The sequence below is a fragment of the Mobula birostris genome, chromosome 8 (genome assembly GCF_030028105.1).
Source record: "Mobula birostris isolate sMobBir1 chromosome 8, sMobBir1.hap1, whole genome shotgun sequence".
NCBI classification, from domain to species: Eukaryota; Metazoa; Chordata; class Chondrichthyes; order Myliobatiformes; family Myliobatidae; genus Mobula; species Mobula birostris.
In genome coordinates this window covers 139,403,759-139,420,218 of record NC_092377.1, presented here as the reverse complement: position 1 = coordinate 139,420,218, position 16,460 = coordinate 139,403,759, and the positions used below count along the sequence as shown (strand labels likewise).

General features: G+C 46.8%; 1 protein-coding gene across 5 annotated transcripts in view; it reads right to left on the bottom strand.

The window, feature by feature from the left end:
- Positions 1 to 16,460, bottom strand: part of tacc1 (transforming, acidic coiled-coil containing protein 1) — a 212,889-nt gene that overhangs the window by 32,996 nt on the left and 163,433 nt on the right. For all 5 annotated transcript variants that reach the window (XR_011886958.1, XM_072266464.1, XM_072266465.1 and 2 more), the window contains exons 5-6: positions 12,083 to 12,293; positions 807 to 859 (exon numbers count right to left, since the gene is read on the bottom strand). Coding sequence is in view for 4 of the 5 variants with exons in the window: in XM_072266464.1 (XP_072122565.1) it covers positions 807 to 859; positions 12,083 to 12,293 (264 nt within the window). In the remaining variant the exon portion in view is untranslated. The remainder of the gene's footprint in view (positions 1 to 806; positions 860 to 12,082; positions 12,294 to 16,460) is intronic.

Sequence of the window (16,460 nt, the reverse complement as noted above, 5' to 3'; positions counted from 1 at the left end):
CAATCCCATAATTGGTGAAGGCCAATACACCATATGATTTCTTAACCACAGAGTCAACCTGCACAGCAGCTTTGAGTGTCCTATGGACTCAGACCCCAAGATCCCTCTGATCCTCCATACTGCCAAGAGTCTTACCATTAATGCTATAATCTGCCATCATATTTGACCTACCAAAATGAACCACCGCACACTTATCTGGGTTGAACTTCATTTGCCACTTCTCAGCCCAGTTTTGCATCCTATCAATGTCCCTCTGTAACCTCTGACAGCCCTCCACACTATCCACAACACCTCCAACCTTTGTGTCATCAGTAAATTTACTAACCCTTCACTTCCTCATTCAGGTCATTTATAAAAATCACGAAGAGTAGGGGTCCCAGAACAGATCCCTGAGGCACATCACTGGTGACCAACCTCCATGTAGAATATGACCCATCTACAACCACTTTGCCTTCTGTGGGCAAGCCAGTTCTGGATCCACAAAGCAATGTCCCCTTGGATCCCATGCCTCCTTACATTCTCAATAACCCTTGCATGGGGTACCTTGTCAAATGCCTCGCTGAAATCCATATACACTACATCTACTGCTCTACCTTTATCAATGTGTTTAGTCACATCCTCAAAAATTCAATCAGGCTCATAAGGCACGACCTGCCTTTGACAAAGCCATGATGACTATTCCTAATCATATTATGTCTCTCCAAATGTTCATAAATCCTGCCTCTCAGGATCTTCTCCATCAATTTACCAACCACTGAAGTAAGATCTTTCAAATGAAAACTTAAGACTCTTCAAGAAATACTTACTGCTGTTGAGGCATGTTGCTCCAAGTGGTCCAGTTCTTTTGATTTATTCAAATCTAAAATTGAAGCAAAGACTTGTGTTAGTTTGGTATATGCATTGACGTAACAGTTCCTGTCTTCACTGTTACGTACCCCGTAACTGGGTTGCCAAACCAGCAGAAATGGATCACTCAGTTGGAGTCTGGATTACTGGAACTAAGAAAGTTTTATTAAAGAAACAAGCAACACAGTACTCTAATCAAAAGGATAATAAATGCAACAATTCAGCAATGATAAACATGCATGTACACAGAATTAGGATAACAGGATCAATCAAGCTCTATCGTCGTCTAGGGGTAAATGACCAGTTTCAAAGTGACGCAAAGTTCAGTTCAACTCAGTTCAGTTCAGTTCACAGTAATCACTGCCGTGGAGATGGACAGTGGGGGGAAGGAGAGAGAGAGCAAAATGAATGAATATTCAAGGCTTCCACACAGACCTTCGCAGTCAGCTTTCGGGCGAGTCCTTTGTGATGTCTTCTGAGGTCACCGACTGTGACCCCTCCGTTTCCAGATACGATCGTTTCTCTGCGGTGAACCTGGCACCCAGGCAAGGGCAGACACACACCAGGTTCCCGCCGATCGTACCTTTCCACCCTGTGCGTCTATGGCTTGGTCCCGCGACCAGACCTCCAAAACTCCCACCGACTTGTGGGAGGTGCACCGCTTCCAGGGTCTCGTTACCTCGTGGTGTCGTGTGTGTGCTGCCTTAGCGAACCTGTCCCTTTTTATCCCCCTGCTGGGGTATCGCCTGTCCATCATTTCAAACAGTTCAGGGTTCAAAGGGGAGCCGATCTTGACAGCTCTCCTTCCCCTTCATTAACATCTCCAAACGCTGCTCCATTGTTTTCTTTATCTCTCTTTCTCCTGAAGACAGGTGGCAGAGCAACTGCTGACCCCACTGGTGCCAGCACAGGACAGTTAACATCTTAATCTATGTGTACTTTCATCACATCATCTAGCCCAGCCCTACCAACACATCAGCTGGCTCCAGTTTAAATGAGAGGTGTGGAAGTGTCAGATATTAATTGGGGTTAATGACTGGGTGCTCACCAGCAAAGGGAAGAAAAACAATGCACGAGCTGTTGTGTTCCTCTGGGTCATGTGCACTACTCTGTGTTGAAGTGGCTGTATTTCTGAGCTGGTTCTCTAGAATCTAGGCTCACAGATACATGGAGCAAAACAGCAGAGAAACAGGTCCTTCAGTCCAACTGGTCCATGCCAACCAAGATACCTATCAAAGCTCGTCCCATGTGCCTGCGTTTGGCCCACATCTGTTTAAACCAGGGGTTCCCAACCTTTTTTACGCTGTGGGCCACTACCATTAAGCAGGGGTATGTGGACTCCAGACTGGACATCCCCTGCTCTAAACCTTTCCTATCCATGTACCTGAACAAGCGTATTTTATATGTTATTTTAATGCTTCTTTTGGCAGCTCCTTCCACCCTCTGCATGAACATAGAATGTTATAACACAATGCAGGCCCTTTGGCCCATGATGTTATGCCAAACTTTTATCCCATTCTAACACCAATCTAAACATTTCTTCCTACATAGCTCTCTATCTTCCTATCATCCCTGTGCTTATCTAGGATGGAGATGCGTCTCTACCAAAGGAGGTATAAGGCGCTCCTTCCCTCCACTAGTCTGCAGGACACCCTTGGGCAAGGTGAGGCACTTGCTTAGCCTCCCGATCAAGGTCACATGAAGCCACAGGAGCAGGTGGTGGATGGTCATATGAGCAGCTGGTGCAGATCACAAGTCCCAATTATATGACCACTGACGCCAGACCAACAGTCTTTGAAGAGTATTGATAATGGCTGGGGTCACCCATCTTGTAAAGACAATGTCCAGGAGAAGGCGATGGCAAACCCCTTCTGTAGAAAAATTTGCCAAGAACAATCATGGTCATGGGAAGACTATGATCGCCCACGTCACACAACAAGGCACGTAATGAACAAATAATTGAAAGTGCCTATCTAAGGGTTTCTTAAATGGTCCTAATGAAGAAGATGCTCCTCATATCTCTTTTAATCCTGCCTCTCTCACCTTAAGCCTACACTGTCTAATTTTCGATCCTCCTTCCCTGGGAAAAGACTGCGTGCGTTCACCCCATCTAGCCCCTCTTGGTTTTGTACGCATCTAGAAGTCTCCTGCACTCCAAGCAATAAATTCCTGGCCTGCCCAACCTCTCGCAGTAAACGTTTCATCCTGAGAAGCTCATGAAGGTGGGCACTCTCACCACAATCGAGAAGCACCTGGTTGAACATTTCAATCACCAAAGTATTGTAGTCTGGAGCTAAGTGGTAGTAAATGAGACTTGTGTGATAGGAAGCTGATGGTCAGCATGGACAAGATGGGCTGAAGGGCCTGTTTCAATGCTGTATGAAGCTGCTGACTCCTTGTTAAAAATTCACTTCAGTAGCATCCTAAAGGAGATTTGTCACCTTCACTCAGTCTGGCATCTGATGACTCCAGTCTTTACACAGCGTTTGAGTCGCTCACAGTTGCTGGCGGAATGCCCAAGCAGCCACACAGATTGGCAGCTGGGAAGGACAGAAAATACCCCTCTGTACTGTGGCTGGAGGTAAAACTAGTTAAAAAGAAGCCCCAAACAAGAGAAATTCAGCAGCTGCTAGAAATCCAAGCAACACACGCAAAATGCTGGAGGAACTCAGCAGCTTCTACGGAACAAAGTACAGCCGAGGTTTCGGGCCGAGACCCTCAGCAGGACTTGAGAAAACTGGAAGCTGAAAGTTAGTGGGAGAGGGCAGTGAGGCACTGTTCTGTGAGCAGGCCAATGATGGGCCAAAAGGCCTCTTTCATGTTGCAAAGAGATATGAAATTACCTGAAATATCCTTACTGTGAACACTGTGAGTAACTACATAGCAAAAGCTAACATTTTCTCATCTCATTATAGTGAGTGCTCTAATTTCCCCAAACCCTGTGGCTCTTGGAAATACTTCAGAGGTGGTGATGAGTCAATCAATTGGCTCTTGGTCTGGAGTCACCTGGAGGCCAGACTGAGAGAGGAAGAGTGACTGCCAGCCCTGATGTTTATGAACAGTCAATGCTGATCACTCAGTCGCTGGCATTTCCTCCTTAAAAATTTATTTCATTAAGTTGCATTAAATTCCCCAGTTGCTGCTGTGGTTTTTAACGTCATGTCCTCTGAGCCAGCTCCTGAATAATTGCACAGTAATTTAACCACTTTGTGGAATACCCATTAATGTGGGTGATGAAGTTTCAAGTTCTAGTTTATTCTCATCTGACAGTCAAACGAAACAACTGTTGGCTAGAAGGAGCTACAGTAGGGGGTGATTCTTGTAACACAATGTTCCTCCAGACACCCACAAAGTATTACCACAAATCAAATGGGAAATCGAAGTGCATGCAGTGCACAGTGCAGGAAAGCAGTAAACAACACAGCAACCAGCTCGCTGCCCTAGCGACCGGACCTCGGTGGTGGCAGGGTATTCATTAGTCTCACCGCCTGAGGGAAGGAGCTGTCACCCAGTCTGCCAGTCCGAGTCCTGATGCTCCTGCACCTCCTTCCTAACGGTAGTGGGTCAAAGAGATTGTGGGATGGGTGGTATGGATTCTCAAGAATGCTTTGAGCCCTTTATAAGAACATAAGAAATAGGAGCAGGAGTAGCCATCTAGCCAGTCGAACCTGCTCTGCCATTCAATAAGATCATGGCTGATCTGGACATGGACTCATCTCCACCTACCTGCCTTTTCCCCATAACCCCTAATTCCCCAACTATGCAAAAATCTATCCAACCTTGTCTTAAATATATTTACTGAGGTAGCCTCCACTGCTTCATAGGGCAGAGAATTCCACAGATTCACCACTCTCTGGGAAAAGCAGTTCCTCCTCATCTCTGTCCTAAGTCTACTCCCCCGAATCTTGAGGCTATGTCCCTATGTCTCTATATACCACGGTCCAAGTTAATGTCACAAATAGTGGGGAGGGACACCACAGTGATCCTCCCAGCAGTTTTTACTATCCTTTGTAGGGTCCGATGTCCTGCAACTTTCGTACCATGAAATAAAGAAGCCAGAAAGGATGCTATTAATGATGCTCCTGCAGAAAGTTGATAGAATGGGGGCTGGGAACCTTGCATGCCTCAATGTCTTCAGAAGGTATAGATGCTACTGAGCCTTCTTGACTAATGAGGAGGAGTTTTTAAGATCACACATTATGAACAAACTCATAATGAAGGAACTTGGCACTCTTCACTTTCTCCACTCTCTGCCCACAATCATCTCTTTTGTCTTGCCCACGTTGCTGAACGTTCTCATACCATAAAGATCAGTTTGTTTTTTTAACAAAGGACTAGACTGACGGGAATCCTTTGAGACACTGCAAGGGTGCGAGTACTCACTGACCTTCATTCCATGTCTGAAGATAATATGGACAGGATAATATGCAGGAAGCTTGTTTTTAGCACAAAGCAAAACTGTTGGAAAGACCCAGCAGGTAGAGGTAAGGAGATGGTCGACGTTTCCATCAAGACCCTGCATGAAGTGTACAGGGAAGAGAGTGGCTGTATAGGAGTGGGAGGGAGGGTTGAGTCAATGGCTGATGGGTGAGAGGAGAAAACACAAGATAAAAGGCAGCTGGTGGAGACAGGTTGGGAAGGGTAGAGACAGACACTGGTAGGTGAAAGGTGGAAGTGGATGAGGGAGGCGTGTGGGCAGGGATAGCAAGGGTCAGCCAAGGGTGAAGAAAACCAGGTAGATTAGTATGTGGGTGATGGGCAAGCACAATTGGGTAGACAAGGGCAATGAGTCTGGATAACATGGGGAAAGAGGAAAGATGGAGAAGACGGACAAAGACCCTGGAGGGACTAATGGGAGATGGAAAGGCAGGCAGGGGGAGCGGGTAACCAGAAACTGGGAAATTCTGCTTATGCCATTGTAGTATCAGAATCACAGCGGGGTTTATTTTCACCAACGTATGTCTCTGCACTCTGTTACTGAGACAAAATGACAAATTCACCTACAGTGCAAAGACATAAAAATGACTATTACTTACAAAAAGTAAGAAATAGGAATAGTGAGGTGGTGTTGGTGGATGAAGCAGAAATCTTCTGGCAGAGCGGAGAAAGTTTTTCCTAGAACGAAGAGAGTACTTTCTCCCTGCTGTACTCTCTCCTTGGTGGTAGTAATGACACCTTAGCTTTACGCAGGTAAACATGGGGTGGGACCTCAGCTCGGAAATACATTAACCATAGAGTGGTTTCTGCATAAACAGCTTGTAATTATGGCTTTAAGAATGAAAAAAAGCCACATCACACAAAGTTGTTTATACCATGGTACTGACACCGCAGCAATGTTTTCAAACGTATTATTAAGTCAGTGGAAACACCCTGCTGCCTCACTCATTGTTTCTGTTTATGGAACCTCTCCCCCAATCTGCTTCGGCTCACCAGGGTGACATTCGAGATCTGCTGATTACCGTAATCGCCCCACATCTCCCGCAGCCCACTGCCGACTCACGGCCATCTCTGGTAAACAGGCTACTGTCAGTGAAGAACTTCACCACCACAAAGAATGGCGGCCTCATGATCCAAACGCTACCCCCCACCCCCGACCCCCAGATGGTCTGCACTCGAGTTCCCAGCGCCAGTGACAAAGCGTCTTCTGCAACTCCAACCGGAGCCCATGCTCCAATAGAAGAGGGAGCTGTACCCCAATGGCAGCACCCCCCCCACCCCTAACAAAAGCAGGATATTTACCACCCTAACAGAATCCTTGACAACAGGCGGAGTCAGCCCCACATCAGCGATAATCAGCTGGCAACAACACCAGCACTCCCCAGTCGCCAAACAGCAGAGGTAAATGCCAGCCCACATCGAAGCCAGTGGTTAAACACAGTGGTGTTCAGGCCGAGACCGAGACCGAGACCAAGTGTTAACCATCAGCCGCTCTACGCTATCTGGTAAAAGTCGACCTGGCTTTCGTTGGGGCGACACAGCTGGCTAGGAGGGTGTCATCACCCAGTTGGAACCGTCTCAGCATCATTTACACCTGGAGAGGTGCAGACAGTCAGATCTTAGCTAATAGGGTAGAAAGGAATTCACGCAATGAATGAGCTCCCATGGTCTGCTGGTGGACGAGGGGGTTTAAGGCAAACCCCACTGCAGACAAGGACAATTGTTGAAACAGAAAAAGCTCTGGAGGAACTTCACAGGTCAGGCAGCAGCTGCAGAGAGAACCCAGTTGCTTCCTCTCTCCCTACCCTCTTATTCTGGTTCCTTCCCCCTTCCTTTCCAGTCGTGATGAAGGCTCTAGGCCCGAAGCAATATCTATTTATTCCTCTCCACAGATGCTACCTGACCTGCTGAGATCCTCCAGCATCTTGCTTGCTGCTCAGGATTTCCAGCACTGGCAGAATCTCCTGTGTTTATGGGTTGAAATACTGGTACAGTAGCATAGTGGCCAGTAGCCCAGGTTCAATCATCACCGCGATTTGTAATGACTTTTGTGCATCCTCCCCGTGTCCGCGTGGGTTTCCTCCAGATGCTCCAGTTTCCTCCCATGTTCTAAAGTCATACGGGTCAGCAGGTTAATTGGGCGCTTAGGTGTCACTGGGCAGAACGGCCTTTTACCGTGCTGCATCTCTCAAAAAATAAATCAAATAGTCAGTCAATATTTTGTGTTGAGACCCTTCATCAGGACTGGAAAGAGAGGGGAGATATCTAGCCAGAGGAAAAAGGTGGAGCCAGAGCTGGTGGGCGATAGGTGGATGCAGGTGAGGGGGAGAGGGGAGCAGTGTGACACCAAAAGCTGACAGGATAATATTTGGAAGTTGAAAAGGGAAGAAGATGATGGGGGTGTGATAGGAGAGGACAGCGGAGCAGGGAATGAATGGAGGGAGGTAGGAATGGGAACCCAGCCTCTCCAGCGTTCAGGACACCTTCAAAAGGCGACGCCTCAAAAAGGCAGCATCCATCGTTAAGGACCCCATTACCCAGGCCATGGAATTGGAGACCACCAAGAATTTGGTAAGTGTCTCATGTAATGTGGGACCAGGAAAGTTGAGTGGTGCAGAGCTGAGCTGCAATCTTATTGAATGGTGAAGTAAGGCCTACTCTGCTTCCATTGCTTACAAAAGCTTTAGCCTATTAACAGTCTGAGCCAATAGTCCTTAAGGCTGATTTATACTTCTGCATAGGCTCTACACCATAGCCTACGCAAGTAGCCTACACCGTTGTGAGCATTTATACTTGTGCGTTGGTGTGTCTGCGTCGCTCTGCAATTCAACGCCAAGATGCTAGCTGGCGGTGAGGTTTCTATGCCACTGTGTTGAGTTTCTTCATGTACTTCAAACAATGGTGACTGAAACTGAGCGCGTCATGTTGGAGTTCGAGATAATAAATGTTGAACAAGAGTTACTTTTATTGAAATTACTGCAACACAGGAAAGAGAGAAGACGTCGGAGGAGATGGTGTGTACGACCATTGAACGGATTGAGGCAGAAGGAGGGTGAATTTTCTGTGCTTGTCCGGCCACTGAGAGACATGGACGAGGAAATGCATTTGAAATATTTTTGGATGTCGGCAGGTAGATTTGACGATTTGACGAGAAGAAGCAACCGGAAATGCGTAGGAGGAAATGCGATGCTACCAAGCAGATGAATCACAGTTGTTGCGGTCTGTGTTGCCGCGACACGTAGTTACATTTTTGTGGAGGTGCGCGTCAGGCTACGGCGTAGGGTATGCGGTTACGCCGTACCTACAGCATAGATTCGACGCAGAAGTATAAATTGGTCTTTAGGTTTAATTACTCTGTCAGAGCACAGACCCAATCACAGATTCACGTGCCCCTAACAACAGTGCACCTTCAACACAAACACTCAACAACATTTCCATTATAATTTACCACCAAAAACATTCCAATGAACTTCGCAAACAAAAGAAAATCAAAAGAACACACACAAAATGCTGGAGCAACTCAGCAGACCAGGCAGCATCAATGGAACATTGACTGTATTTTTTTTCCATAGATGCTGCCTGGCCTGCTGAGTTCCTCCAGCATTTTGTGTGTGTTCCAAGGAACTTCACGACAGATTTATTAAACCATCACTGACACTGAATTGTTTAAAGTGACTGGAAAATAAAATACGGCACATGCAGAAATCTGAAACAAAAATAGTAAATGATGCAAGCACTCAGCAGGTCAGGCAGCATCCACGGAGAGAGAAATCAGGGCTAGTGTTTGGGTCGCCACAGTAGCGTAGTGGGTAGCCAATGCTATTTCAGCTCGGGGTGTCAAGAGTTAAATTCCAGCACTGGATGAGATCTCTGTACATCTTCCCTATGGATGCGTGGGTTTTCCCTGGGTGCTCTGGTTTCCTCCCACAGTCCAAAGACGTATCGGGTAGGTTTAACTGGTCATTTTTAATTATCCTGTGATTAGGTTAGGACTAATCAGGGTTGCTGGGAGATGCTGGGATAGCATGGCTTGAAGGGCCAGAGGGCCAACTCCACGCTGTATTTCTAAATAAATTATGTCCATTTAAGGTGGTGTTTGGACAGGTTACCAAATACTGGGTCAAAATGATTGTCTAAAAGAGATCAATGAGACTAAAATAATGAGGTAGAGATTTAGGAAGAGACTTGCAATCCTTTGAGCTAACAACAAAAATCCTGCATTAATACATCATCAAAAACATCCCCAGAAGCTTCTTGAATCCCGCCTGAAAAAAATACTCTGAAGTGACCAACTATAGCAAATTTGATGGGAAATGGGAAAGAAAGCAAGAAAAAAGTTGACAATGCAAATCTGAAACAAGAGCTCCAAACAAGTTCCGACAAGGTCGACAGCCCGAAACTTTAACTCTTGATCTCTTTCCACGGACCTGTAGGGTGTTTCCAGTTCCTGTTAGGGACCAGAGCCCAAGTGGCCACAGACCAGCAGTGGTAAATGGACCAAAACCAGAGTCGACAGGAGGCCAGATTTGGAGGAGTGCAGAGATTTTGGATGGAGGGGGTGAGTGTGGAGATGAGTGTTTGAAAAGATAAAAGAAACTATTTGAATTCTTAACAGCAACAGCTCAGTTTTTTTGCAGTGAACAGGGTTTAGAGCTGAAAACACAACAATTCCCTTCCGCCCACAGATGCTGCTCAATCCACTTTACAGAGAACTGTGAGATTATATTCATATGTCTCAGGACTCTTATGCCATGAAGGTAGCTTTATCACCTACCTGCCTATCATGGAGTTAGCGTTAAACTCAATTCTGCCTGGTACTCCAGCAGGGACACACCACTCCTGAGATACCAACATTTGAAGAAAATGACAACACAAAGTACCAGACAGAGAAAATATTGAAAGCAGCCACTGCAATGCAGCAGCAGTACAGTTACAGTGTTAGAGTTCTACAGCATGGCAACATGCCCATACTGACCAGGCTGCCCAGGTAGATTAGCTTCATTTTCCTGCACTTGACCATATTCATCTAAACTTTTCCTTTCTATCAACATCCTACAAATCTTACAAAATGCAATGGATGTGGCCCAGTCTATCCCGGGTAAAGCCCTTCCCACCACTGAGCACATCTACACAAAACGCTGTCACAGGAAAGCAGCATCCATCATCAGGGACCCCCACCACCCAGGATGTGCTCTCTTCTCACTGCTGCCATCAGGAAGAAGCAACAGGAGCCTCAGAATTCAAACCACCAGGGTTCAGGAACGGTTAATACCCCTCAGCCTTCAGGCTCTTGAACCAAAGGGGATAACTTCACTCAACCTCACTTGCCCCGTCATTAAAATGTTTCTATTACCCATGAACTTGCTTTCAAGGAATCTTCATCTTATGTTCTCAATATTTATTGCTTATTTACTTATTATTGTTCTTTTTTTTTGTACTTGCAGTTTGTCTTCTGCACATTGGTTGACGCAGTTGTCCATTGATTTTGTTAAGGTTATTATTCCATGGATTTAGGGAATATACCCGCAAGACAATGAAACTCAGGGTCTCATATGGTGACGTATCTGTACTTTGAATGTTGAACTTTTAAGTATTTGGAAAGATGCAATGACTGAAATTCATTTACTTCATGTGAATTTTGCTTCCAAGCCAGGGAAAGCATGAGTGCAATGGGATGCGCTGGTTTCAGAACAGGCTATTGGTGAGAGAATCTGATTTCCCACTGCCTTGGGCTTGACTCCTTCCTAAAGCAGGAGGGTCAGATGCCCGATGATCTCTGTCAGTCCAGTCAGCCAAAGGCCCCTGCTGGCTCCTGTGATTACTGAGCGCTTGCACCAAGGTCTGCTGCACCAGTTCAAGTGGCACAGGAACGAACGAAGCCGCAGAGGGTACTGACTCAGCCAAGCACATCACGGGCACGTCCCTCCTCATCATTGGTAGTATGGACATGAGACAATGCCTCACGAAGGCAACCTCCACCATCAGAGATCCCCACTATCTGGGCCATGCCTTTGCTTCGCTACAACTGGGCAGGAGGTACAGAAGCCCCACACTACCAGTTTCAAGAACAACGACTTCCTTTCAACCAATTGGTTCTTGAACCAACTGGCACAACCCTGATCATGACAGGTTTGCAACTCTATGACCACTTTGCTCTAAAATAGATCTGTTTATTTGTTCTAATTGTGGTCTATCTTGCATAATTTTGCATACTTTATGTTAGACTGATGTTTTTTTTTGTTGTGAGTGCTGTGTGTATCTACTGCTATCTGCCTGTGATGCTGCTGCATTGTGCTTTGTGCCTTGTTGCTTGTTTTGTGGCTGCCTGTAAGGAGACAAATCTCAAGAACGTATAATTTACACATACTTTGAAAATAAACGCACTTTGAACTTTGCAAGTTAAGTTTTTCATTACTCCTGTGCAGACAAGCACTTGTGCATGTGACAATAACCTCAGCTTGGACTTTGATGGATGCAGTGGAAGTATCGACAAAAAGCCCAATGTTCAGCTCCAAACCCTTTAGAATGGCAACTTTGAAGGGAGGGGTTAAGACACTGAACTAGCAGAAGACTCATTTGGAAAGATGAGATACTTCTCGGTACTTCTGCGGGGAGAACCAAAGTCTCCAGCCTCAGGTTCCCCTCGGAGGGTGCATGGCCCAGCTCTTCCCTTCAGACCCGGTGGGAGCTGGGCATTAGCAATGGCTGAGTGGAGCTGTCAAAGCAGAGCCTGGACAATCAGGCAGGCAGCCCAACCCGCCCGGCGCCAGACTCCATGACCTCGCACGGGGTGCCTTACCTTCCTCAGGGGCCGCGGGCTCCAGTTTTACAGGGTTGGCCGGGAGACTGGAGCATTCAAAGTACTCGGCGTCCTCCTCCACCTCGGCCTTGCCCTCTGTGCTGCCATGCTTCTGACTCACCGATGTGGAGGCCAGCTTCTCCTCATCGGTGGCGTGGCCCTCCCTGTGGGCCATATCCCCAATGCGGGATGCTTCGAGGGGCTCACCATCCTGAAACGTCGACAAGAGGGCTGTGTTACTCAATGTCCACGATCCCTCTACAGCCCAGAGAAAGACATTGACTCTTGCACGTCACCCAGACCTACAATTCCCCCTTCAGTCACTCAAATTTATTTTGTTTCCTTCTCAAAGCAGAACACTTGATAGGGGAAATGAATGTAGAGAAGGCTGGAATATCTGGACAACAACACAGCTGTAAGCACAAGGGAATGAAGCCTGTTCCCTCTATTTTATAATTTCATGGCTTCTCTGAATGCTCATCCAAAGATTCAAGCTGCTGCAGGAAGCATGAGTGACTGAAGATGCTGGAAACCTGGAGCAAAAGACAAGATGCTGGTGGAACTCAGCAGGTCAGGCAGCTTCTGTGGAGGGAAATAAACAGTCAACGCTTTGGGTTGAGACCTGTCGTCTATCCACCAACACTGGCTGTCCATTTTCTTCCAAAATGCTGCCTACCCACCGCTTTGCTTCAGCATTTTGTTTCTATTTTTGGTTGCTGGAGGCTCAGGCAGCACCTGTGGAGGCAGAGCGATAGCCACCATTGCTTGGCATCTGAGACATACCCTCTTCTCATTACTACCATCAGGGAGGACAGGCAGAAACCTGAGACCCACATGTCACGCTAAAGGAACAGTTCCTTCCCCTCTGCCATCAGGTTTCTGAATAATCCACGAACACTGCCTCATTATTCCTCTTTTGCACCTTTAACTTTTTATTGTTCATTATGTGCCATGCCGTATGATGCGGGTGATCATGGTCTTTCCATGATCAAGATTGTTCTTGGCAAATTTTACTACAGAATTGGCTTGCCATTGTCTTCTTCTGGGCAGTGCCTTTACAGGATGGGTGACCCTCAGCCATTATCAATACACTTCAGAGATTGTCTGCCTGGCGCTGGTGGTCGCTTATGATGTGCACCAGCCGCTCGTACGACCATTCGCCCCATCTCCCATGGCTTCTTATGACTCTAATCAGGGGGCTAAGGAGGTGCCCTACAGACTAGCGGAGGGAAGGAGCACCTTACCTGCTTTGGTGGTGACTTATCTCCACCCTGCAACCCATTTTTTATTGTAATTGATTATAATTTGTTATGTCTGCACTGAACTGCTGTCACAAAGCAACAAATTTCATGACTTGCGTCAGTGACAATAAACCCGATTCAGATTCCGACGTTTCAGCTTGAGACCCCCCCCCGTCAGAACAGTACCCTCACCTCCGTACACCGTCACTAACCTCTTGCTCTCTGCTTATCGTTGCGTTAATCAAGAACCCTACCACCCTTTGGAGGTTCCAAATATTCATACTCATCAGAGAGAAAACAGATTCCCTCATTTCCGTCTTAAATGGGCACACCGTTAATTTGAAACTGTGTGATACTTTGCGAGTCAGGCAGCATCTGCAGAGGGAGAAACAGTTAAATGTCCCTTCATTCATTCATTTGCCCTCTCTGCAGACACCACTTGAATAGTTCCAGTAGTCTGTTTATGTTTTGTTTCTGTTTGCTTCTCGCTCTCAGTCAAACAGCAGCAAAAAGAAACTTCTTTTCTAGAAACTTCTGCTTGCCAAATTCTTTGAGCCGAAGGTTCTTTTATCTGCCTGAATAGTCAGGAAGTGGTCTTTTTGTTTGGAGATGGGTCTGTGACGGAGTTGAACAGCCCAAGATAGCGCTGACCTAATTAGTCTGTGTACTCCTCAGTGAGGATCAAAGGGAAGTGGGGGGTGTTTATGGTCCTCAGCACTGACAAAGGCTGCCTTTCACTGTCAGCGGCAACCAAATCAACTTACCTTGAATGACGTTACTCTGCATCAGCCCAGTCGCCAAGTGTTCGTTACATAAAACCAGAAACACGCAGATAGCTGCTTTTAATCGGTTGAAGGATGTGGGTGCCTCTGACAAGGCCGCTGTTTGTTGCTCAGCCTCAGCGGCTCCCTAACGGTGGCAGTGAGCTTGCCACCCGTGCTTGCCGAGCTTTTGCAGAGTGCAGCTTAAGATTCTGTCAAACAACCTGCTGGACTAACTCAGAGGATCAAGCGGCATCTGAGGGGGAAGGAAGGAACTATCAGCGTTTCAGGTCAAAACCCTGCATCAGCACTGAGTTCTGATCCAGGGTTTCAACCTGAGATGTTTATTTAGAGATACAGTGTGGACCAGGCCCCTCCGGCCCAACGAGCCGCACCACCCAGCAACCCACATACGCAACCCTAGCCTAATCACGGGCCAATTTGCAATGACCTATTAACCTACTGACTGCCACGTCTCAGGAATGTGGGAGGGCACCAGAGCACCCGGAAGAAACCCACGCAGTCACAGGGAGAATGTACAAGCATCTTCCAGATGGCGTCAGAAATGAACGCCAAACTCTGGCGCCCCGAGCAGTGACTGCGTCGCGCCAACCATTACGCTACCATGTTGACAAGCCCTTTCTCATCAGATGTTGCCTGACCTGCTGAATTCCTCCAGGGGACTGCTAACTCCAAACTCCGGCCCCTAAAACCATAAGACACAGGAGCAGAATTAGGCCGTTCAATCATGGCTTATTTATTACCCCTCTCAACCCCATAATCCTGCCTTCTCCCCATAATCTTTGACACCCTTACTCATCAAGAACCTATCAAACTCCGGTTTAAATATACCCAATGACTTGGCCTCCACAACTGTCTGTGGCAATGAATTTCACAGATTCACCATTGGCCAGCTGAAGAAATTCCTCACCTCTTTTCTAAAGGGATGTTCTTGAGTTCTGAGGCTGGGCCCTTTGCTCTTAGACTCCCCCACGATTGGAAACATCTTCCCCACACTCATTCTCAGTTTTTTTACTATTTGATAGGTTTCAATGGGCTCCCACCCCATTCTTCTAACCTCCAGTGAGTACAGGCCCAGAGCCATCAAAAGCTCCTCAGATGTTAACCGTTTCATTCCTGAGATCATTCTCATGAACTTCCTCTGGGCCCTCTCCAATGCCAGCACATCCTTTCTTAGTGTGCAGTCCCCTGTCTCTTTCTAATGAATCAATCACACTGCTGTGGGTCTAGAGTCACCTTAACCCTTGCTGGAAAATGGTAGTCAATTTTACCCTTAACCTAAAGTTCCAAGATCAAAGTAAATTTATTATTAAAGCACATACTGCATATGTCACCAAATACAACACTGAAATTCAGCTTATTTTGTTAATAACAATCTGTCAGTTTCATGGTCATTATTACTGGGGCTATTTTGTTTTAAATTCTAGATTATTATTCAGAATTCAAATTCCTCACAGCCTCTGTGATGCTGGCCCACAATGCACTCTACTTAAAGCAGTGAAATGACGTGCTAAAGAAATGACATTGACTCTGGAATTAGCTGTGGCTCAGTGCCCTCACACTGCGAATCACCGGGTTCTCAGTTCAAGTCCCAGTCCAGACACTTGAGCTATTTGGCCCTACAGCCAGTTACTCAGGGAAGGTACCACTGTCAGAGCTGCTGTACTCCAGGTGAAATATTAAGACGAGGCTTCACCTGCTACCTGAAGTGAATCTAAGAAATGCCGTGGTACCTGTTGCAAAGAGAGGGTGCTATCCTTGGTGGCCTGGCTGATAACTATTCTCCAGTATGCATCATCATCACTGGCGCGTGGCCAAGTGGTTAAGGCCTTCGTCTAGTGACCTGAAGGTCACTAGTTCGGGCCTTGGCTGAGGCAGCATGTTGTGTCCTTGAGCAAGGCACTTAACCACCCACTCCTCTGTGACGACACCGATGCCAAGCTGTGTCGGTCCTTATGCCCTTCCCTTGGACAACATCAGTGGCGTGGAGAGGGGAGACTTGCAGCATGGGCAACTGCCGGTTTTCCATACAAACTTGCCCAGGCCTGCGCCCTGGAAACCTTCCAAACCTTCCAAGGCGCAAATCCATGGTCTCACGAGACGAATGGATGCATATACATACATACATATACATATATACATACACACACACACACACACATCATTAAGGAATAGCCCATAAGCCTGACCATGATCATCCTCCAGTTGTTCATACAGCAGTGACCACACCAATTCACAAGTGTCAGTTCACCATGACCGTGGGGTTAACATACTCGGGTGGATTAAAGATTGGTTGACGGACAGAAAGCCGCGCAGGAATAAATATGTCATGCTGGATTGGGACCTCAGGGATTT